Below are 25,759 nucleotides of genomic sequence, written 5' to 3'. Positions count from 1 at the left end.
AAACAAAAAGGTTTATTTTAACTACTTATAAAAATATTCTAAGTATATATGGTATAGTATTCTTCCCTACCTTAGTATATATTTTCAGCAATAGCTGGGTCCATCATTTATCTTAAGAGTTAAAGTGCAGTGCAATGGGCTAGATTCTGCAGTGTCATCAAGGTAGAGGCTTTAGCTTCTACCCACAGCTTACCAAGGGGTCTGAAGGAGTGAGAGTGACTCAATAAAGTTAGTAATTTAGGAAGACTTTGAGATACAGGGCAGCAAATAACCATGACAGTGTCTTCTCTCTAAACCTAATTATGATCTATTAGTCACCCTTTCTCCAACCCTATCTAGGATGAGGCTATCTAGTTGCCAACCTCTGGACAATTTGAGGGCATTTAAAAGGAAAAGGACAGACTGGAAAGGACTGAGGCAGTAGTATTCCAAAGCAATCATTAGTAAACTAAAGGCCCTCTCCATGGCCCCATGCCCCCTGATTTAACCCGGCAAATACATTTCACTGATCATAGACATTTCAATTTAGAGGACTTTGAAGTCATCAGCTTCAATACTGAATAGAAAGGGGCAGATCCTCAGTCCTAGAATTAATTGCTAGATGAGCAGGGTTGGAACCTGGGTCTTTTGACTCTCTTCCGTCCATGTTTGCTGCACAGTATCTGAAACCCGATATCTCCCGTCCAGGTTCAAGCCTCTCTTTCACCATTTGCTTGCTAATTGTGTTGCTTCAACAAACTCATCCATAAAAAATGGGGATAATAAGAGTGCCTATGTCACAGAGGTGCTAAGAATATTAAACAAATCTAGGTTTGCTGGGACGAAGTGAGAGAGTGGCATGGACACATATACACTACCAAATGTAAAATAGATAGCTAGTGGGAAGCAGCCACACAGCACAGGGAGATCAGCTCGGTTCTTTGTGTCCACCTAGAGGGGTGGGATAGGGAGGGTGGGAGGGAGATGAAAGAGGGAGGAGATATGGGGATATATGTATATGTATAGCTGATTCACTTTGTTATACAGCAGAAACTGACACACCATTGTAAAGCAATTATACTCCAATAAAGATGTTAAATAAATAAATAAGTAAAATGTATTGGGCACCTGTGAGGTGCTGGGTACATTATGAAAGGTAGCATTAAACAAGAAAAAAAAAAAGAATAACATATTCAGGTGTTCCACACATAGTATGTATTCCAGTGATGTTATCTGTGACGCTTATCTATTCTCTCATTTTATTTTTTTTCACTGCTTCTTTATTACATCAAGAGCACATTTTACTTCAAAACTGTTTTGAGGATGGAGTACTCAATTTTTTCCTTTTTATTTTTAATTTGTCTGAAGTATTATAACCTTTCCTTTCATATGTCCTTATTCTAACATATGATTCCTATAAACCATTCTCATATTTTCTTATAATAGCTACTTATAATTTATGTAGTATCCTGTTTGGGGGGAAAAAGGCAAAATACGACGGGTAAATACAACAGAATTTTTCTTTTGAACCTAGCTGTATTTTACATTTGATACCATCAAGGAATGTTTCAGAAGGCTTTGTAGCAGATAATTTAGTGCACTTATTTTCCTACAGGAAATGAGCATTCCTCTTGTATAAATTTAATTCTTCTTTTAATCGTATAGTGGTCCCAGCAGGGGAACATGTTTTCCAAAGGTCGTTTTATGAAGAGAGCCCAGTATTATGAACAAAATGCATCTCACGGTGCTCTGTATAAATTTTGTTAAGAAAAAATATCATCTTTTTGAAGATTAGAGTAAGATCAGCCTTGCTTAGCAATAGAAGATAGAAGACCTTACTCAGAAAGAGTTTTGAGAGTTCACTATGAATTTTTCGCAGTCCAAAAGCAACAGTAATTCACCATGGCCAGAAAGCTCCAAGTTATTTCAGCAAAAGTGAACTGTCATTTGTAGCATAGAGAAGCATGAGTTACCTCTATTTTTGATTTCATGCTCAGAAGATGTATTTATTCCCTTTTCTTTTCCTCAGTCAGTTCTGTCTTCCATCTTCCAGTGTACCTTTGACACACAGTAGTGCCAAGGTGATGTTCAAAGAAAGCAGATACAGCCTTATCCATCAAAGTGTTTAATTAAGGATACAGGATGAATTAGTCCCGTAACCTCTGTGCCGCCAATATACAGATCACTTCATAGTGTGTAATCTAATTTATAGTAACATTTTCAGGCTTCCCTAGAACAGACAGTTTGCATTTCTATCACGGAATGCCTGAATGCCTGCTGGGGTTATATTTTATTTTATTTATTTATTTATTTATTTATTTTTTGCGGTACGTGGGCCTCTCACTGTTGTGGCCTCTCCCGTTGCAGAGCACAGGCTCCGGACGCGCAGGCTCAGCGGCCATGGCTCACGGGCCCAGCCGCTCCGTGGCACGTGGGATCTTCCTGGACTGGGGCACGAACCGCTGTCCCCTGCATCGGCAGGCGGACTCTCAACCACTGCGCCACCAGGGAAGCCCCGGAGTTATATTTTAAATTGCGGGGCCAGCCCCTGCGTTCAGCCCTAAGGGCCGTGTATGGCTTTCTCGAGTTTTCTAGATGCGGTGTTGCTCTTTCATAGACTGCAAATAAGTGCTGTTGTACCTAACTTCTGATTCTGTCTAATGTGCCCTTGAAGTGCTGCCAACTTTTAGTTCATGATTAATTCATCGTCTTTTGGAAAACACTTGTTTCTGGGGCGTCAGGGGCCATCCGTCGAAATGTACTGGGTTGTATTCATTTGTCTTTGCTCTCCCTGGCAGTTTATTTAAACTCATTTTTATTGTTATGATGTTCTGTCTTGTCTCATGTTCTCTGCTTTTCATGGTTGCTTTCTGATATCTGCCTTCCTTCCGTGGAGTAGTTTGTTGATTACTACCAGTGGGACATCCGTCCCTGGTTTGTCATGATGGCTGACTCAAGGTCTCCATCTCTTCATCTTCTTTTCCATGTGGATTCATTAAAAATACAGCTTTTCGGGCTTCCCTGGTGGCGCAGTGGTTGAGAGTCCACCTGCCGATGCAGGGGACGCGGGTTCGTGCCCCAGTCTGTGAGGATCCCGCGTGCCGCGGAGTGGCTGGGCCCGTGAGCCGTGGCCGCTGGGCCTGCGCGTCCGGAGCCTGTGCTCCACAGCGGGAGAGGCCGCAACAGTGAGAGGCCCGCGTACCGCAAAAAAACCCAAAAAACAAAAAATACAGCTTTTCTTATTCTGGTTTACCTTTTGGTGTGTTATCCTTTTAAAATTCCACTGAATAAACACAAAAGTTAATCATATTTGTTAAATTCTTTTGATGTTGTGTTTGACAGATCTGTTCTTTAAAACCAGCTCTTTGTTGTCGCTCTTTGCTGAAGTTCCCAACAGGTAGAAACGTGTGAACCCTGTGTTTCTTTTATATTAATTTTAACGATGAGATTTTGCAGCGCACTGATGCCTTCTTTGTCAGAGTAAACTAAGGAGAGAAGCGTCCATTTTACTAAGTATTTACATAGTTCACAGCGGGGCAGTTTACCAGAGCTTTCTCTTTTCGTCTCCATTGACACCCTGCAAAGTAATGTTAACATCATCATCTTTCCGTGGAAACTGGCTCAGTTGAGGAGTTCTTCCAAGTTATCCAACTATGAAGTGACTAAATCAAGATTCAAAGCGAGGTTTGTCTGACCCCAGAGCCTTTGTTCAGGATATTCTACACAACGACTGTGTTCCGTGGAGGAACTCAGGGTGACGTGCCTGCTCTGGGCCCCTGGAAGGGCACCCTCCATGCTTGTCCAGGCCAGTGTCTTTCACACGGGAGACTATGATACGCATTTACTGAAGGACTGAATAAAGGTGTGGACAACTATTGTTTCAACCAACTGTGTTGTTTTAAAATCATCTTACCTTATTTTTGATTGGCTTTAGGACAGTGAAAATCCCAGATTCAGCGGAGGGACTTGGCTTCCAGATCCGAGGATACGGCCCTTCGGTGGTGCATGCGGTGGGAAGAGGTGAGAAATCCATCCCGTGTGATAACCAGCTTGCCAGCAGGTGTGGATACTCCCTGCTGAAAAACAGTATGTTTAAAAGTGCATAATCATGTCGCTGTGGATTTTCTCACTGGTATTTCTACTGTATTAGCTCAATGATAGTATATTTCTAAAGCAATATTTTCAAAAAAGCTCTTCAAATTGTAAGACATATTTATCATTGTTAAAAATTCATAAGAGAATGATGCTTCCCAGTCTCACTTTTCTGCATGCTTTAGTTTAATCAAAGGATATGATGACTTTAAGGTTTTGTATTTTTCTCTGACGGCAAATTATTATATTTTTGTCGGCAATTCAGAGATGTGAGTGTTTGGGCTTAAGAATGATCTGTTTCCTTTATATAACGTCTTTTGCTATACGATTACTTTATTCTCATAAGCCATGCATTTTATAAAGCATAAAATGCATTTTAAATTAAATAATTTATGTGACCCAAAACTTATGTTTATATTTTATTCTCTTTTTGTTTGATAGGCAAATCAGCCTTTGATATCTCTTGTTAACATATGTACTTTTAAATTTTATGCTAACAGTAATGTGATTTAAGGGAATAACTGTTAGATCCCACATTGCTGACCGTAGTAAATAAATTGCTGCTGTAGCAAGAAGGATCACTAAGCATACGAAGCCATGTGTTTATCTTAACAAGAGACGTACATGCTTTTCATTACTAAGATATGTGAACTGCAGAGCATCTTAACATGATCACTCCAATATTAGACTGGAAAAATCTGAGAGGACATTGCTATCAGAATCACATTTATCAAGAATATACTAGCTAGACCCCTATTAGATTATGAAATTGCTTTCATTAGTGTATGTATGATAAAAATTAATCTTATTTCAAAACTTGTCTTTTCACTCAGAATTTTAAAACACATAGATTAATAGACATTTAAAATGTGTCCAGTAACTCATTAAAATTATAAAACTGAAATGGGATTCATTGCATACCGAAATGGGATATTTGATACATCAAATATCTCCTTCATTTTCACTAAACCAAAAAGGAGCCAATCACATTATTGATACTATGAAATAACCGAAAACCTAAGTGAATCAAACTGTGTCTGTTTCCCTATTACAGTATCTTTTAAAGAGCAGGGTTGTATTTTGGGAACTTAATCATAGGGTAGGGCCAATTCTGGTTACTATGCTTTTTGCTCCTGAAGAGTAAAAGAAAGACTCATGTGCTTTTCCTTTCGAGTGTGTATTAAATATGGTATCAGTCTGTGGTTTCCTTTTGCACTGTAATTTTGCCGTAAGAAAAAGAAACTTCTTTCCCATTTTTCTTCTTCAGCCCTTTCCCATGGTCACACACTAGAGCATATCAATAATGGGACTTTCACCTGTGGAATCTACAATTCTAATATGCCATTTTCTGACTACAGTCTCTTTTTTTGGGTCTCTTATCTGGTTGCTTTGAAATTTGGTTGCTTCTTCAATAAAAAATGGTAAACAGAATTCCGCTGGGACCTCCAGTCTCGGGATCCTTCTCCTTTTCTCCTGGTTAATTATATCCCTCAAAGTGCCACTTCCTTCCTTAGCCAGCTTTATCCCCGTGGTGGGGCACTTCCATCACTCTTCTCAGCATTGTTAGGGTCCTCTCATCCCTGTCTCTCAGGTGCATCCAGGGTCCTCTTGTGCTTATCCCTCAAGTGCATCCAGGCCACCTTATTTCAGCTTTGGATAAACCTAACTACATTCTTCGCTTTTGCTCCTGAGCAGCTAGGAAAAATCTATCATGGATATGGAATTAGTATCATCCCAATTCACTGTCTTATCTTTTACTGAGCCCCTGTCACTACTCAGTAGTCTTTTTATGTGTCTGATCAGCTGTCTCTTTTTCTGTTCATTATTGCCTCCTGTCCCCCATGATGACTTCCTTTTTCACCTCACAGACATATTCAGGCTCCCAGGTATGAAGGCCTCCAAGTCCCACACCTTTTTTTTGCACACGTTGTTGGCTGTTTTACCATCACCAATTTTTCTCCTAGTCTAGAGGAAGAGGTCTTCCATTTTCCTCTCTGGAGTTCAAGGTTAATATCCCTACAGATATTCTGGAGCCCACCCCTTCAGATACCTCCTCTGGGGTATTACACTGTCAGATATTCCGATTCCAGAATTTTCAATGTTTCTCTTCACTGGGTTACTATAGTAGAGGCTATAAACATGCTCAGTTGTTTCTCATTGAAATAAACAAAGAAACAAAACTGTCTTAAACTGAACAGCAAATACAAAACCTTCCCTCTTCCCGTATTTTCCTCTCTAGATCCTTGCTACACAGAGTGTGGTCCACAGACCTACAACGTTGGCATCACCTGGGAGCTGGTTAGAAATGCAGAATCTCAGGCCCAATCTAAGACTTACTGAATCAGAATCTGTATTTTAACAAGATCCTCAGGTGATCTGTATGCATGTCAAAGATTGAGACCCTTCGCTCTAGAGTAATGCTCTCAGAACTTATTTTTGTCGTGCCAAACTTCCTGAAATGCTGGTCTTTATTTTGGCTGGCCCTTCCTCACTTCCTATTTGAATTTTAGCCCAGGGCTATAGACATCTCCTCCCACCTCCTACCCATGTCTCCAAGAGTAACCCATGTCTTATAAGAGTAATCATGGACTTAACTGGAAATTACAATGGACATTGAGAGTTCTTGTCTTAATTGAATATTCTGTTGCATTTGTTTAAACTGACTGCTCCCGTTGGCCTAAAACGTTCATTATCTTGATTTCTGAGATGGTACTTTTCAGATTTTTCTCCTACCCCTCCTCTGCCAGCTCTTCATCTATTGACCCCTGAACTGTTGGCACTCTCTTCTCTTCTTTGCCTTCTTGTTCTCCATAAACAATCATATTGACCCTCTTCGCTGGGGGTTTCTAAATCTCTTTCTCCCGCCCAGATCTCATGAGTCCTATAGCCTAGATCTAATTGTTTATTAAACATCTCCACCTAAATGCACCTTTGGCACCTTAAGAAACCCAGTATTATCCCCAACTGAACTTTTTATCTATTCTCTGAAGCTGCTTTACCTTCTGTATTCTCTCTTTATTTAAATAACTCCGTCTACTCAGCCACTGAGTCCGAAGGCACAGGAGTGATCCTGAGTGCAGACTAGAGCCTTTCCGTCAACACCATCATCAAACATCAGAAACTTGATCTCGTTCTCCCCTTTATAATTAAAGCTACGTTAATTCCATCCTGGGAAGTTGCAGTGGATGCTTGCTGTGATTTTGATTTTTGACTTAAACTCCGATGATCCATCCTCTGTGTAGGCGGGGGTTGGGAGCGATCATCTTCTCTGCTTAAAATTCTTAAATGTTTTTCCTCTTGCGTGTATAGTAAGGTTCACACTCAGGACTTCACGCAAAGCGCACAGAGACTTCACAACCTGCCTCTGCTTTGCTCTCCAGTCTCTCTCACCCACTTTCATTCTAAGCTCACACTGACTGCTCCTGTGGTCCCAAACGTCCAGGTTATTCTTGACTCAGTGCCTTTTTTCAGGCTCTTTTTCTTCTCCTTCTTCTTTTTAAAAAAATTTTATTGGAGTAGAGTTGATTTACAGTGTTGTGTTAGCTTCAGGTGTACAGCACAGTGAATCACTTATATATATACATACATACACTGTGTTTTAGATTCTTTTCCCATATAGGCCATTACAGAAGACGAGTACAGTTCCCTGGGCTATAGAGTCCCCTGTCCTTATTAGCTATCTAGTTCATATATTGTAGTATGTATATGTCATTCCCAGTCTCCCAGGGTGTCCCTCCTTGCCACCACCCCCTGGGAACCATAAGTTTGTTTTCTACATCTGTCACTCTGTTTCTGTTCTGTAGATAAGTTCATTTGTACCCTTTTTTTTAGATTCTAGGCTGTTCTTTCTGCTGCGATTCTCCCTCCCTCCCTCAAGACTCAGCTCAATCCAGGAAAACCACTTAATATTTCTGGGAGTGAATTTTAGTGAGAAGAAATGTATACTGTCTTCTTGAATATAAATTATGTTCTTTAAGATGTTTAATAATTCCTTCATGGGAGAAATTGCTTACAAAGGAAAGCTCTTCTAACATACTTATGATAAGTTTTATAATCATTGATGTTAATTATGTACATTGTATTTAGCAATGGTGCTTTGTAAATGTTGATTTGCTCAGAATATCAAATAGTAATGATTGGAAGGTTCTGAAAATCTTAGCTCACCTGTTAGGATATGCCACTATATCTCTGCAAATAAATGATGGACAGTTGATGTTTTCTGATTAATTTTATTCTCCACAGATTGTCTGGTTCCTGACCCTTTGTACATATCCTGAAGTCTTGTTTTTCTTAGCAAATCCAGTCCACTCCTATTTGCTAATTGACTTTTTTCCTTAAGAATTTCTTTTAATTGTTGGCATTTTAAAAAATGAAACTGAATACTGTTTAAATATTTAGAGATTTTGTAGACTAAAGGAAGTGTAAAAAGGCCTGTATTTCTGGCTTTCTCATTGTGCCATTATATATGCATATTTAGAAAATTAGATCGATTAGACATTTGAAAGGGAAAATAACTGATTAGCGTTATAAAGGTTTCTTCACAGTATCTCTTCAAACTAATTCTTCAGGGGGTGGGAAGATATTTGTTCAACACAGTTTGAATGGCCAGTTAAAAAGCAGGGAATTTTTTTTTTGCGGTACGCGGGCCTCTCACTGTTGTGGCCTCTCCCGTTGTGGAGCACAGGCTCCAGACACGCAGGCTCAGCGGCCATGGCTCACGGGCCCAGCCGCTCCACGGCATGTGGGATCTTCCCGGACCGGGGTACGAACCCGTGTCCCCTGCATCGGCAGGCGGACTCTCAACCACTGCGCCACCAGGGAAGCCCAAGCAGGGAATTTTTGAGAGGGCATTGCCGTTAGAGCCAGATTCATCAAGAACATGCTAGCTAGATGTTTATCATATTTTAAGATTGCTTTCCTTACGGTATATGGGATAAAAATGAATCATATTCCTAAAATTAGTTTTTGGCAGTTTTCTCATTTGTATTTAAAGGAACTGTGGCCGCAGCCGCTGGTCTTCACCCTGGACAGTGTATCATCAAAGTAAATGGGATCAATGTCAGCAAAGAGACACACGCCAGTGTTATTGCCCATGTCACGGCCTGCAGGAAGTACAGGAGACCAACGAAGGTAAACTACCCTTGGCTGGTGTAGCTGTGATCACAAACTTGCACAGAAGGCCCCGGGGACAACATGGGATAGTGCCAGGGCTGTCTGTGGTTTCCACTGACAAGTTCACGGTTAAGTGCAGAACTTTCAATCGCATAATGCTTGTTTTATCTGCATAATTAGTTATAATCGATTCTGCTTAAATGGCCACATTTTGCTGCTACAGTATTGTCACCAGTTTAAAAAGTGCTCTGGGCTATTTTCATTTTCATTGTGATGAGTTTTCAAATAGCTAACTGTTTATCAAATTGAAATCCAAAGGTCTTGACTCTTGTGATTGCCTTAGAATCTATAATGGTCAGCTGTACCTCCATCTGTATATATGAGTTATTAATGCTTACACTGTTTATTATAAAACTTCTGTGAAAAAGAAAAAATTGTGGGTTTTATAGGGTCTGTGATTGACTGTTGGATATATTTTTATTTAGGTAGCTGGATTTAGCTTTTAAAAGAAAATACCAATATGTGCTTGCCATTACTTAAAATCTTAAGCAGTGTCCTCTGATCCAAAGTTTAAGTGCTGTACAAAAATAAAATTAGAATCCTAATTGATAAGTAAAGCTTATTATCTCATGAGATACAAGGGAGTGTTGGATTATAAGAGAAAATTCTCTCAAATTAATTAACTGAGTGCAAAAGGAATTTTAAAGGACAGGCTTTCTATTTTTTTCTGTCATGCTAGGTGAAGTACTCTTTTCTAGATTTGAGTATACGACTTTGTGTCCAAAACAGAAAGATGAGTGGCTATTTTCTCCTAGGCCAGGACTGACATCCTGCAAAATACTGAGCCCACAAGAAAATAGCTGATGAATTTTGCTTACTAGTAAGGTCAAAAGAGCACAGCAGATTGGAATTCACACGTAGAAGCGTAGGTTATTTGGGTTGACAGTAGTTTAATAAATATTTATTGAACTGTATTAGTAAATGAAGTTTTAAAAAGATACTACTTAAATGATCAAAATTTTCCCCTTCTATCAAAATTTTAAAAGGTAGCCAAATTGATTTGAGTTTCATTTCTTTTCATTTCCCCTGTCTTCCTTGTTGGAGAGGTGTTGATCAGTGAAATAATTAAGAAAAGCAATAAACGGACAGAAAAAGGCACTAAGTGACTAACATGCTCTATTGGGTATCCATTGCCACAAAACAGACTGTCCCGAAACGTAGTGACTTAGAACAACAATGATTAATTGTTTCTCTTGGTTCTCCGGGTTGACTGGGTGTTGGTTCCTGTGAGGGCTTCGTCCTGATGTGGCTTTGTTCTGCTGGGAACTGCCTAGTGCTGGGGTTCCCCTCCTGATGTCCTCTCACTCCAGAGCCCCTCCACCTGGCCTTCCTTTCCATTCCTTAGCAGAATTCTCCTTTCTGCATGGTATCTGGGTTTCAAGAGGGAATATTACAGGCAGTCAACTCTTTACATCATGCTTGCTACTGCTCTCCCTTTGAAGAGTCAGATCACGTGACCAAGCCCAGGATGAGTGTAAGAAGGAGCTACACAAAGGTGTGGACTCTGGGGGAAGTGGTTACTTGGAGGCCACAACAGGTCACCAAGGTGTACTTGAATGATTAAATGTTAACTAGCATTTTAATGATGGATAGCAATATAATAATCAAACACAATTGTGAAGTTAATACAAGAGAAAAATGGATAGTACCAATCATATCACACTTCAGTCATGTAACTCAGCTTATCATCTTACCTAGGAAAAATACAAACATTAAAGTAGTAATGCAACCCTGAAAGCATTACTTGGTAGCCATTTCATCTCTCATTTATCTAAATAAGACAGGAACTGCTACTTCAATGAAAATGTAGGATGATTTATGACGTGGAAGGATTAAAAGATAGTTATATCAATTGGGAACCCCATGAGATGAAAGATGTTCTTTCAATTTTCTTATTGGTTTGATTCACAAAAACCATTAAATGTGTTGAAACATATGTGACTGTTAGGAGAGCATTTAAATCATTTGTACAATTATAGACCATTGCTTCTTCAGAAAAGTACCCATCTAACATTTATGTAAACATTTGGGAAATACATCTTATTTAGAAGCCTATCTATCTTTGGAAGAAAAAATCTCAAGCTTAGAAAGTTTGTCAGTTTGTTGAAAATATATTTTTTTAGCTTTATCATCCTATCAGATTCTCACTGACTTATTAATCTTTTTTTAATTTATTTATTTTAATTTATTTATTTTTGGCTGTGTTGGGTCTTCATTGCTGCATGCAGGCTTTCTCTAGTTGTGGCGAGTGGGGGCTACTCTTTGGTGTGGTGCGCAGACTTCTCATTACGGTGGCTTCTCTTGTTGCGGAGCATGGGCTCTAGGCGCGCAGGCTTCAGTAGTTGTGGCTTGTGGGCTCTAGAGCGTAGGCTCCAAAGTTGTGGCTCATGGGCTTAATTTCTCCATGGCATGTGGGATCTTCCTGGACCAGGGCTCAAACCCATGTCCCCTGCATTGGCAGGCGGATTCTTAACCACTGCCCCACCAGGGAGGTCCCTGTTGAAAAATAATGCCACCGACTTTCTATTAGTTTCTGACATTGATTTTCCTTCTCTTTCAAATGTTATTGTATTTTATTGTATTTAAACTAAAAGAATAAGTAAGATTGTCGACTCTCCTTTTGAAGCAGGTTTATGAAATGGATATGCATTTCAGGAAGCACTAATACCTCTGAGGTTTCTTTCTCCCCCTCATTTCCAGCAAGATTCCATTCAGTGGGTTTATAACAGCATTGAGAGCGCTCAGGAAGACCTTCAGAAGTCTAACTCCAAACCCCCAGGAGATGAAGCAGGGGATGCTTTTGACTGTAAAGTAGAAGGTGGGTTCCTCCTTTTTCTCCTCATTGCCCTATAGTATTCTTTGTCGTTGTGCCATTGCCGCATCCCAGTTATTGAAAACCTTATATGTTCAAGCCACTTCTTAGTCATCTCAAATAGATACCACGTCAAATCCCTAAGTCATAATTGCTGGTGACTAACATAGAATAGCTATGACACTTTCTTAGGTACCTTATTAAATGTTTTACATGGATTATCTCATCGAGTCATCAAAAACGAAAATCTATTAAAGGTGTGATTATCATCATTCTCATTTTATGGGAGAAGAAATAGAGACCCATATAGGTGAGTGGGCGTGCCCAAGCTAGGAAGCAGTGGAATGAGGATTCAAACCCAAGTTATGATGTTTCCTTATTTTGAGTTTAAGCATTGTGTGCACCTTCCCCCTCCACTGTGGTTCACAAACCAGCAGTATCAGCATCACCTGAGTAAGACAGAGATGCAGAATCTCAGCCCCACCCCAGATCTGCTGAATGGGAATCTCCATTTTAACAAGATCTTATCTGTATGTACATTACAATATGAGAAGCCCTAGTTTAGAAGGTCCATAGTTCCTTTGAAAATACATTTTTTTTCCTTTTCTTTTAAATAGAAATGTAGTTGATTTACAACGTTGTGTAAGTTTCAGGTGTACAGCAAAGTGATTGTTATACGTATATATGTATTCTTTTTCAGAGCTTTTTCCATTATAGGTTATTATAAGATATTGAATATAGTTCTCTGTGCTATACAGTAGGTCCTTGTTTTGAAAATACTTTCTTGATTCAAGTAACTTTTACTGTATTCTTACAGTAATGAAGGAGGCAAACTAATAATGTGAGTATGACGGGGAGAGAGATCTTTTGATAAGGACTCATACCATTTCTGTTTTCTCAGTGAAGGAAACCTGCAGGTCACTGTATTCAGTGTGAAGGGTGAAGGGACTGAGGCAACTACGTTTACGTTTGCGTGTAACAAATACCTTGAAATATCAGTATAAACTTTTTCATGGAAGTCCTTGAATCCTCTCCTACATTTTCTTGGTATCTTTCCACTTATACTATTGGTGGATGTCTCTGGACATTTTTATTGTACTACTAGTTTCTTCCGAACCAGCATAGCTGGAGAATTTGCCATGCACACTGAATCATATGGGGGTACTTAGGAAAAGCGGTTTTCCCTCCATTCCTGGAAGGGCACTTGGGAGGAGCTTCTCAGATCATGAACAACATCAGGAATATTTCAATCTCATTGGAGCAGCAAAGCTGTAGTGCTAAATCAGCTCTTTTATTTATTCAAACCAGGACAAATCTCAGGACCTTACCTTGAGGCTTTTATTCCTCATTTATAGTTAGTTTTTGCTAATCATCATTGGTGCCGCGGTGAAAGGTAGAATGGGTTAATGAGATGCTCTGGAAATTGATTTATAGCTATTCTTGGACTTAATTATTTTAAAGAAAACCATTTTTCTGCTTTTGCCTATTTTTTAAAATAAATTTATTTATTTTATTTATTTATTTTTGGCTGCATTGGGTCTTCGTTGCTGCGTGCGGGCTTTCTCTAGTTGCGGAGAGCAGGGGCTACTCTTCGTTGCGGTACGTGGGCTTCTCATTGCAGTGGCTTCTCGTTGCAGAGCACAGGCTCTAGGTGCGTGGGCTTCAGTAGTTGTGACGCGTGGGCTCAGTAGTTGTGGCTCACAGGCTCCAGAGCGCAGTCTCAGTAGTTGCGGCGCGTGGGCTTAGTTGCTCCGTGGCATGTGGGATCTTCCCAGACCAGGGCTCGAACCCATGTCCCCTGCGTTGGCAGGTCGATTCTTAACCACTGCGCCACCAGGGAAGCCCTGCTTTTGCCTATTTTATATTTACTGTTTCTGCTATTCTAGGGCTTAATTGTGTTAAGTAAGCTAATATTCTCTTTTCGCTTATTTAATATTTACTGTTAGATTCCTCAGCAGTTTCTTGCTTGAGACTTTAGGTGTTTTTTCCCCTAGTTGACTGAACGTTGGCCAAAAACCTATAGGAATACATTCCAGATGGAAATTTTATTACAGTGAACAATGACACATTTTTGCAATGAGTCAGCTTCAGAAGATGCTGTTTGGGAAAATTCAGGCACTCCCTGCTTAAAAAAATAATTATTCCATCTCCTTTCTGCTTCTTCAATATGGTTTTCTGTATTTTTTCTGCTTTGAGAAAATATTCATCCAATGTTTGACGCAGTTTTAGGAACCCTGACTTTAAGTTATGCATGCTTTTAATGAAAAAATTGTACGTTTAATGTTGATATAGGTATAAATAGGCATACATATGGTCCATAGATCAAAATGGGTGTGCGAAGATAAGACTAGTCATATTAGAGTGGTAAGATTTGGATCGGTCAATCATGTATTTTTTTAAATGTTCTTATTTTTTAAAATGTTAACAAGAATAGACGCTTCATTTAGCACAGCAGATTTAGTCACCCTTTAAAGAACTCTTTAAAAATTATTCAAAGAGACTCAAATTATTTGAAGAGATTAACAAACCCTTCCTGAATTTGCTGAATTAAAGCTATCTTTATTCCAGAGGTAATTGACAAGTTCAACACCATGGCCATCATCGACGGGAAGAAGGAGCACGTGAGTCTGACGGTGGATAACGTCCACCTAGAGTATGGCGTCGTGTACGAGTATGACAGCACCGCCGGGATCAAGTGCAATGTGGTGGAGAAGATGATCGAGCCCAAAGGTTTCTTCAGCCTCACTGCCAAGGTACAAGCGATCCCTGCAAAGAAGGGATTTTGTTCTTGGTTAAGCAGCTAAAACCCTCCCTCACCCCCACTTCAAAAAATGTAAATAGCTGTACATGTTTCAGCTGTCCACTCATTGAAGTTCTTTTTCTTTTTTCCCCCATTACTCAGTTTATGTACAGTCTTTTTTTTTAATTGATCTCTTGGAGCACAGTGTCATGTTAGATGGGACGTTTGCCCAGGCGAGCATTAGTTGATTTGGCAAAGGTGTCTTTGCATTTAGTAAGTTTACTACGTCTGTTAACTCAGTATCATGAATACATTTCAGATGGTTTTCATGACAGGTGGTGCTTTCCTAAATGTACATAATCTTGTGAAGAATATTTGAAGTCGTAAAACGCATTCAAATTCTGCAAGTCTCATGTTTATTTCATAAAATTGCTCGAAGCTTAGAGATCAGTTTATGAATAAATCTTCAGGTATTTATACAATTCTTAGTTGCAAAGGATCTTGTACTTAGTCCTTAGACTACAGCAAAACAGGAAGGGAGAAAGGGGGTCTTCATCCAAATGGATAAAACATATGCTAAGTTAAGAGGCAACCCTGTGTTTGCTTTTCATGATCCTTCCACAAGGTAAATCGATCAGACTCCTGTTGGACCCTCCACAGGTTGGAGCTTTAGTGTTCCATCTGCTTTTGTATAGCTTTGCCACCTTTATTTCTTCATTTCAATTCTTGTTTTGAATGTGTGTAGTTGAGATAGATCTAGCATTAATAACATGTATTTTTTTATTTTAGCGGAAAAATAATATAAAAATCCAAACGCACTATTTCAAAAATAATTATTTTATGTTTTTGTTTTATATTCTGAAAGTTAACTTTTGAAAAAAATCCCATCATTCTGATGGCATTGTACCACTATATGTACCTACTGATAGAGCGTCTGTATTTTCAAAATGCAACCCCTTCCCAGCTACATTATACTATTAAGAGGATCCATGGAAGAGTTTGGGATCAGGTTACTGTAATTATTTTATCTCATTTTCTAGCTATTTCAAATTGGCAAGATTACGTGGATTACTTTATATATGACAACTGTACAACTTAGTCTGCACAGATTTCTATTTTACACGTGAAGAAAAGAAAATCAAAGAAATTAAGAAATTTAACCAAGATCACACTGCTGATGATAAAGTGAGCTCTAATTTCTAGACTAGTGATTAAACAAAAAGCTCACACTCTATATTCTGCAAGACAGGGAAATGGAGGTGGTGAAGGAGGTCAAATAATCACAGCATCTGTAGGTTGTCTCACACAATATTATAGAACTGTCAGGTAAGGGTGTAATCAATCCTTGTGATCTTTGAACAATCATGAATGCTACATATAAATAATAAACAATTAACTCCAAGTTCATGGGAAGTTCTCAGTGATTCATGGTGTACACACACACACACACACACACACACACACACACACATGCTGCCTTATAATTGATTAAAACAGCCAAAAGGATTTACTAGTTGAATACATCATATGGATGCTTTTATCTAACACTTTTATCAGATGGAGTTCAGACACTGAAAGCAACATTGCTTTTTACTTTATCAAGAGAAAGCCTCATGTATTCATTCCTTCAGCAAACATTTGTTAAACGCACTCTCTGTACCAGGCTCTCAGTAGCAAGCAAGGGTATGGTTTTCCTTAGTTTTTGTTGTTCTACTACCAAACTGAGAGAAAAAAATGTTCTGAGTAACTCTGACTAAAATGTGAGAGTGTACACATCAGAGTGTACTGATTTATCCAGCAGGGAGTCTTTGAAGCCCCCTCACCTCCCTCAGGCAGCCTTTCATAGCCAGCAGAAGGGAAAACAGGAGATGCCAGACACAGAAGTCCATCACTTCACTGCCAGGGTTTATTGAACATACAAATCCTGGGCATCTAAAAGAAGCACACTGGGGAAAGTCACCCTGTGCTGTGGAATCGTGAAGATTTTGTTTGGCTGATTTTGAAGGTTTTATTTTCTTGTTCTATTTTGTGTGTGTGTGTGTATGTGTGTCTACAGATTCTTGAAGCCCTGGCTAAAAGCGATGATCATTTTGTACAGAACTGCACCAGCCTTAACTCTTTGAACGAGGTGATTCCTACTGACCTTCAGAGTAAATTCAGTGCTGTTTGCAATGAAAAAATTGAGCGCATATGTCAGAGAATATCCAGTTATAAAAAGGTAAAAGCTCTATGTATGTATTTTACAAGTAATTATTATTTAAATTATCATTTTAATGTCAAATTTAATTCAATTCTTGGTATTTTTCATTATTTATGTACCGCATTATTGAAATAATGATAACATTTATGTAACATTTTAGAGTTTTTTGAATGCCCTTACATCCTTTGCCTCATTTGATCTTTGCAAACTTGTAAGCTAGGCCATTATTCCACATTTTCCAAATATAATAACTGAGACCTAAAGAATTAAATTACTTACTGGAAAGAATAGAGTTGGGGTTTAAATCCAGGCCACCTAATTCTGAAATCAGATTTTTATTATTACACTATAGTTCTTCTTTCCCTGTTCTCTTGACAGAGGGAACAGAGCCCTCAATCAGAAAGTACATGGAACATCAGCTGTTTTAAATGGATTCATTGCCTCATTCATTTGACGTATTAATTGAGCACCTTTTGTGTGTGAAGCAGTGTTCTTGGTACCAGGAATACGGCAGCAAGGAGAGAAGGTCTTTCCTTTCACGGTGCTTCCACTTGAGTGGGGGAGACAACAACGAAGTAAATAAATCTCTACAAAGGGGGAAATCAAATATTGGAGAGAGTTATGAGGAGAGCTACGGTGGGAAGTGCCAGGGTGGGAACTCTAGGCTGGGTGGCTATAGAGAAAGCCTCTCTGGGAAACTTGTGTCTGAATGACAGGTAGAACTCTTCCTTTAAATGGGAGGAAGAAGCGTCCAGGTAGACAGAGCAGCTGGTACAGAGGCCCCAAAGCAAAAAGAAGGTCAGGGTGTCAGGGGAAGAGTGACCAGTCAGTCATAAGGGCAGAGGCTTTGGCAGGGACAGATATGAGGTGCCGTGGAAGCTCTTTGTACCTTTCGGGACTTCGGAAGGTGTTTGGATTTTCTTCTTACATCGATGAGAAGCAGTTGGAAAATTTTAGATAGAAGGATGACTTCATCTAATTTAGGTTTTTGAAAGATGATGCCGGTTCCTCTGTAGGAATGGATTGCAAGGGGCAAGAAGTGAGGCGTAGAGAGGGGTGGGAAGCGATTGCAATAGTCCAGGTGAGTGGCGGTCATGGCTTGGACTCTGGGGAAGACAGAGGAGACAGAGAACATTTGGTGAACTCGAGGATATATTTTAGAGGTAGAATAAATAAAAATTGATCTCTAAAACATATAGTAGGTTTTCTTTCTTTTTTTTTTTTTTTTCTGTTTGTGTCAGTGGGAGGCTAGCTAATTATTTCCCTCAAAGTGAGGCTGGTTGCTTACATTTTGGTAGTCATACTAGGAAATATTATTTATCCCACTGTTTATGAATATGAGTTAACTGTCTGTGTTTGGTATGGCAAATAAAAGATAAGTCAATATGTGTCCAGATATGTCCATACAAAAACAGGGAAATGTGTGAACGAATACCCAAGGGATTTCAGTTTGGTTGCCTCAGGTAGGGGAAGGGGAAGCAGGCTCACTGTGTTTTTCTTTAAGCCTTTCCTACACTGTTAGGCTTGTTAAGTTGAATATGTATTGATGTCATAATTTTTCATAAGTCCATTTACATGAAGAAAAAATGATATTCAAGATCACTGCATAAGTGTCACATCTGTTCACCTTCTTTCCATGATTGCTGTTGACCTCTTTAAGTTTGGGAAAGATTCCATGGATATGTCTCGTTGAAGCTGAAGAACGGAAGATTTTCTTTTTACTTCTCTTGTCTCTATGAGAGGTGACAATGCTTTGAAGTTAAATTTAAAAGCTCTAAAAAAATGCAAATTAGTAGTCACCTTTTGAACACATTTTGAAAAGAGAGTCATTCTACTTCAGAGATGGATCTGTATAAAGTATGGTAGGGTTCAGGCAGATTCTGGTTGTCAAGCTTGTCACTTTTGCGTGTGTCATTTTTCTACCTGTTTTGGATTTTGTTCCTATTTTCTTCTCTCCATTCATTCAAACAGCAAAAGCAGTAGAAGTAGCTTAAAGAAATACACATAAGAAAAGGTAAAATATAGAAATAAAAATAAAACATTAAGATGAGGGTATATTACATAGGGTATTGATTCAGCTGCTTTAAGAGGGACCAAGACAACAGAGGCTTAAACCAGATAGAAAGTTTATTTCTCACTCATGTGAAAGTACAATCTGATAGGAGTCCAGTGAAGTGGGGCTTGATGATCTTCTAGGGATCCTTCTATATTTTTGTTTTCTCCCCTAGGATTTTGCCCTCTTCCGCAAAGCCAAACTTGGTGCACCACCACCATGTCTAAGTGAATGCTCCTTAGAAGGGGAAACAGGAAGTGGAGAGTAAAGCACTTCCTTTTGAGGGCAGGACCCAGAAGTTGTGCACATCACTACTGTTCACATCCTGTTGTTTAGCGAAAGGGAGGCTGGGAAATGTAGTCTCAAACTAGGCATCCATGTGCCAAACTAAAACTCAAGGAATTTTATTACTAAGAGAAAGAAGGAGAGGATGAATATTGGAGGAAAATGAGTAGGTAAATTTAGAGGTAAAGCTATATTAGAACAGATGGTATAGACCATCAGGGAAAAAGGGGCTATAGGTAAGCAGGTCCTAAGACTCTATTTACTTGCTAAAGTGGAATATTATATTTGGCCTTCAAGTTCCTGATGGCCAAAATGAAAAGGGAAACAGTCTGTTACTTATTTATCAGCAACCCTGTGATACATACATGTTTCTTAAGAGAAGTAAAGGTTTTCTTGGTCTAAGTTCTAAAGGAAATCTGTCACCCTGGATTTCAAAGAGGCAACACCAGGAGTGTCAGGGCCGTGTGTCCATAAACATAGCCCTGCAAGAGAAGCGGCAATTTGTTTTATGTGGAACATATTTTTAAGATACTCTTTAATGAAAGAGCATTGGTTAGAAACTCAAGTTCACAAAAGCAAGTTTGTTGCAGGATGGGACAGGAAGACTGGGGAAATACTTACTAAATGTGTATCTTTTACATAGGCAATAGGGGCTTACGTCAGTTATTTGAAGAAGTCTGCCCTCCCCCACGTACAATCTACTTGGGAGGAAAGGTCAAAATACATGAAGTAATAATAATACTACTTAGCCAACTAGGAGGTGTTGCCATGAATGGTTGAACATGCTGGCACCCAGCACCTTGCTGTATATGCTGGTCCTCTGTGCCATTATAGAGCGCACAACAGTTTATAGCAGTCTATATCAGGCATTGCATGCTGGCTATATTTTACAGTTTGCCTGTGTTGTATAATCTTACCAACACAGTGATATGAGACATATTATCCATTTCATCGATGAAGTGACTGAAGCTCAGAGGGATCAAGTAACTTTCCCAAAGGCACACAGCTGGGAGCGGCAGTGGAATTTGAACCTTGCTCCCTTTTATTCTAAAACTGGTGGTTGTTGTTTACCTGTAGTTGATACTTTGCTACACAGCTGATGTGCTGAACAGTATGGTTCTGACTGCAAGGGCAATAGCATTTCAGTAATGGAGAAATCATCTCGGACTGAGTGGTCAGCAGATGCTAGCTGCTGTCAGCTGGAAAGATCTGTCAGAGTGAAAAGGAAGAGAGATGGCTCTCAAGTAAAGGGAGAGATCATAAATGAAGGCAAAGACTTAGAAATGAGACTGATCTGATTGATGAAGAGTTGACGTACTGCCTGAGCCAGAAAGGAGGATTTTAGTTGGATGCAGTTAAAAAGGAAACCTGACAAAATGTGATTTTTTTCCAGTGATTTTCTTTTTTTAATTTTTATTTATTTTTGGCTGCGTTGGGTCTTCGTTGCTGCGCGCGGGCTTTCTCTAGTCGCGGTGAGCGGGAGCTATTCTTTGTTGAGGTGCGTGGGCTTCTCATTGCAGTGGCTTCTCTTGTTGTGGAGCACACGCTCTAGGCTCGTGGGCTTCCGTAGTTGTGGCCTGCGGGCTCAGTAGTTGTGGCTCGCGGGCTCTAGAGTGCAAGCTCGGTAGTTGTGGTGCACGGGCTCAGTTCCTCCGCGGCATGTGGGATCTTCCCGGACCAGGACTCAAACCCCTGTTCCCTGCACCGACAGGCGGATTCTTAACCACTGCGCCACTAGGGAAGCCCCTCCAGTGATGTTTTGAAGTGACATAATCATCAGATTTGTTTGTAAGATGTCCAAGTTGAGGGGACTTGGACTCATGTAGAAGCATTCGGGACAGAGAGAAAAAGATCAATTCAAGCTGTGCGTAGGAGGAAAATATATACCATCTATGATTAATTGGTTATGGTGATAAAGAAGTTGTTATTTCTTGGTTTCTAACAACAACCTGGTTTGCAATAAACTGAGAGATGTATGTTTTGGGGGATTATAAGCAGAGTATTTCCCCAAATGTCGGGGATTCTCAACAACATTATCCCGGGGAGTGAGAAGCATCTTCCATTTCCTCAGGAGTAACTGGGCACCTGGGAAGCTTTTAAATGAGAGGTGGACAGGCTACTGGGCAGTGATTTGAGATGATAAAAAGAATGTCACTGAAGTTTGGAAAGCTCTCGTACGCACATTGTTGCTGTTTGAGCCTCCAAGTAGCCATGTGTACTGAGTAGTCTTATTATCCTGCTTCTTTCTCAGGAAGTAAGAATTTGCTTCAAGTCACATACGTGGCAGGTAGCCAACTAGGTATCAGTCCTATGGAGTGCCGTCTCACTTATTTTTATCTTTATTTTTAATTTAGAAATAAAGAGAAACTTGTAGTTAACCAGGACATGAGTGCTTTAAAAGCAGTCCTTTCATCATCCCTTCTTGACCATAAACCTGTTTAGAATCACTGGCTATCTTTCTCACGAAATAGAGAAACAAGGTTAGCAAGAAAACATTTCAAGGACCTTTTCTGTTTGAACAAAATGTCGATACCTACGGTAACAGCCTGTCAGGTAAGGTCAGTTTCATCCACGTAACAGATGTATGTCAACAGAAACTATGGCATTTGTGAATATATATTTTTAATTTCCACATATTTACTTTTAAACTATTATTAGCAACCTATTTGTCTCCCAGATGAAAGCTTCAAACAGCCCTCTTTGTATAAAATAAAATGTATCCATAGAAACTAAAATCTCAAAGAGGCTGGCTTTCCCTTATTATTTAGACTCTAAAAGTTTTACATGTTAGAAATAGAAACCAGTTGATATTTCTACAGTTTCCATAGCCAGGCTGCTGCAATCACATTTAAGTTTTTGGCCAGCGTTATAGGCCACAGATGTTCAGACCTTACTGGGGACCTGAATGAACCCTAAGCTGGTATTTAATCTCTGTGGGGCAGGAAGTGTGGGCAGTCGTTCCAGACATAAAAGTATGCACTGTTTGGAGGAACGTGCTCAGTCTCTGTTGTCCTGAGAACTTTTAAAAATTCTAGATTCATTCTCCTGTTTCCAAATAATTCCATAATTGGCCTTATTTTTGGCATTGGGGATACTTCTTCCATATAAATATTTAATGAGCTTTTAACAGATAGTTCCTTTTTACACAAAAATACTATCTGTAGGAATCTAAGTTTTACGTTGACTCTTCTGAGTATCTTTAGTTATGAATGCCACATAATCCCCAAACGGATGTATGGATTGGGAAAACTGTGGGTAAAATCTCTCCCCATGTCCTCTTCCCCGATACAAAATTTCTGTAGGTCCATGCCAGTGGGGTTTTACACTTCATTGAAATGGGAGACTGTCTGCAGAATAATAGCTTACCTTTGTATTTTTTTTTGACTTGTAGTCAAATGACTGTAATTGGATCTAAATTTGTTGTCATGCTCAGTAATTCATGAATTAACTACCAATGCATTAAAAACCTGAAATTCCTTTTCCAAGAATGACTTCTTCCTGTCAATACACAAGTATGCCTTAATATCTGTATTAAAGATAAATATTTCCCTTGCCCGCCACACTCCTCTCTACCTCCTCTTCCACATCTTTGATCTCTGTCCTAAAAAGAGCTACCTATACCTGCTGCCCACACCTGCTGCCCACACCCGCTGCCCACACCCGCTATCCACACCTGCTGTCCATACCTGCTGTCCACACCTGCTGTCCACACTTGCTGCCCACACCCGCTGTCCATACCCGCTGTCCATACCCGCTGTTCATACCCGCTGTCCACACCTGCTGTCTCACTCACCTTTCGTTCTCAGCACACTGAAGGTGGGCTCTGGTTCCCTCCATGTAACTGAACTGGCCCTTCCTAAGGTCACTGGTGACCTATATTTTGCCACATCTTATTCACTGTTGTCATTGTAGTCCTTGTTTTAGTAGCATCTGATGCAGTTGAGCTTGTACCTTTGACTTTGCCTTACTATGTTTATTGTTTGCCTCTCCCCTCATTAGAACGTAACCACCCAGAAGACAGGAATCTTTGTTCATTCACTGTTTCCCAATGTGCCTAGAACCGTGCCTGGTTTAGAGCGCACTGGATAGGTCATTGTTGGATGAATGAATGAAGCTGGTAATAGGCTTGGTCCACAATAGGTCTAAAGCATTTTCCATCCCAACTCATTCCCACCCCCCATCCCATACCCTGTACGTTTCTTTATTGCAAAATTGCAGTTTTTATTTATGGAAAAGAACTTTTGTCTTTCCTTGTGAGCTTCTCCAAAGCAGATGAGTGAGCTCAGTGTTTCATTTGATGTTGCTAAAGAAGATGACAGGTCCACATTTCCAGGGCCCTTTACTACTGTATGGCATGATCAGAGCATTTCACGTGCCCACCACGGTCAGTACAAGAACTCTGCCTTCCTCATTTCAGGTCTGTGTTTCAGAAAGGGCTCACCATTAAATAGCAGGGCATGCCGTCTGCCAGCACATTTTTGATCTTCAAAATATATCCACATTTCCAGGACCCATGATTATGGGCCCCCCTCGCCCCCTCCCCCTTTCCTAGGGATACCCCAGGATGGAAGACAGCACTGCTTTCATAAGGCTCTTCCTTCTCCAAGAGAGGCTCGTATCAAAGAAGTTTCCACTTACTTTTTTTTTTTTTTTTTTTTGCGGTACGCGGGCCTCTCACTGTTGTGACCTCTCCCGTTGCAGAGCACAGGCTCCGGACGCGCAGGCTCAGCGGCCATGGCTCACGGGCCCAGCCGCTCCGCGGCATGTGGGATCTTCCCGGACCAGGGCACGAACCCGTGTCCCCTACATCGGCAGGCAGACTCTCAACCACTGTGCCACCAGGGAAGCCCTCCACTTACTCTTTGAAAGAAACTAGGCACATTCAGACATGTGGCTACGCACCGTTCTGAGTGCATGGGGAGAGGGCATAGAAGACATTTGTATTGAGATAGATGTCGGAAAGCTGCAGGAAATGGGTCCCACTGAAAATGGAATCTTCCCCCTCCTCTGCCTGATCACTGTGGTGATACTTCATTACATCACCCTGTTCACTTCCTTCTCAGCACTTACCAAAACTTCTAATTATCTGGCTATCATATTTATTATATAATTGTTACATATGTGTATATACGCATATACAGTTGTATATATGTTTATACATATATGTTACATATAATTGTAATAGTATAATTGTTATATATAAGGGTGATATATTGTTTTCACCTGTGTCCCCTACTAGACCGTGAATTCTATGAGGGCAAGGGCTGTGTCTCCAGCATAGCACAGGATCCAGAATAGATGCTTCTTTTCATATTTTTGAATAAATGAATAATTGGTTAAAATGAAAGAAAGCAACAGAAGGGTAACTGCCTATTACCATGGATGCTGTGACATAATAAAATCGATCTCTGTGTCTTTGTGCCGTGGGAGCCTTATCTGAGATTTTTATCCTGCAACTACAGTGGAAAAGAACTTCTGAATGAAAGTTTTCATCTGGCCTTAAATTCTAGGTCTTTCCGAGATAAGTCTCCAGGTCACAGTTTCGTTATTAATAAAGAGAAAGTGATAATTCAGGAGTTCTCTAAATGCCTTCCTGTCTTTCAGTGTTTAGGCTATTTTCACTATGTATCATTATCAAATGTGTTAGTAATTCTGTTAATAGATTCCTGCATTTCTGTCCAGTTCTATTTAGAGTCCTACTATGCGCTAGCCCTTTGCTGAGATACATAGCTTCTGACATGTGATTTGAAAAGAAAGTTTAATACACTTGTAAGATAGTTCATATTCTAATGGTGAGCTAGTTAGATATGATTTTTTATATCATATCTTTATTCTTGAATTTAACCTAGAAAAGTTAGACAGTAACCGGTAGTAGTCTTAATTTTTATTCTCTTCAATGTCCAGATTACTACTCTACTAGTGGAATAAATAGATAGAATCTGGTTATAGTTTCCAAGGAAGAAGCGAGCATAGATATTATTTAATCCACATTCCATATTTTACTAGAAATGACAAAGAGACAGGGACTTGCCCAGCATCACATCAGTTATGCGGACGACATAACTAAAACACAGGGAGCTGGTGGCTCTCAGTCCTTTGTTTTTGAAACTACAATCCACTTCAATTCTATGAGATGCTTGTGTGTGATGCACAAGACAGATGTAAGCATGACTTTCATGGAGTTTACCATCTGCTAAGGGAGAGAGAAATAAGAAGATTATTCATGGGACTTCCCTAGTGGTGCAGTGGCTAAGAATCTGCCTGCCAATGCAGGGGACACAGGTTCAAGCCCTCGTCTGGGAAGATCCCACATGCCGCAGAGCAACTAAGCCCGTGCACCGCAACTACTGAGCCTGCGCCCTAGAGCCCGCGAGCCACAACTACTGAAGCCTGTGCACCTGGAGCCCATGCTCCGCAACAAGAGAA

General features: G+C 39.9%; 1 protein-coding gene across 1 annotated transcript in view; it reads left to right on the top strand.

Moving 5' to 3' along the window:
• Nucleotides 1–25,759, top strand: part of PREX2 (phosphatidylinositol-3,4,5-trisphosphate dependent Rac exchange factor 2) — a 284,317-nt gene that overhangs the window by 139,390 nt on the left and 119,168 nt on the right. Inside the window, exons 19-23 of the mRNA XM_029223229.1 lie at nt 3,914–3,999; nt 9,065–9,201; nt 11,944–12,061; nt 14,624–14,808; nt 16,852–17,013. Coding sequence (XP_029079062.1) covers nt 3,914–3,999; nt 9,065–9,201; nt 11,944–12,061; nt 14,624–14,808; nt 16,852–17,013 — 688 coding nt within the window. The remainder of the gene's footprint in view (nt 1–3,913; nt 4,000–9,064; nt 9,202–11,943; nt 12,062–14,623; nt 14,809–16,851; nt 17,014–25,759) is intronic.

The sequence above is a fragment of the Monodon monoceros genome, unplaced genomic scaffold, assembly GCF_005190385.1.
Source record: "Monodon monoceros isolate NGI ecotype Baffin Bay Population unplaced genomic scaffold, NGI_Narwhal_1 Super_Scaffold_14, whole genome shotgun sequence".
In the NCBI taxonomy this organism is placed as follows: Eukaryota; Metazoa; Chordata; class Mammalia; order Artiodactyla; family Monodontidae; genus Monodon; species Monodon monoceros.
Note: the sequence above shows the minus strand (reverse complement) of the source record. Positions and strands in the feature narration are given on the sequence as shown.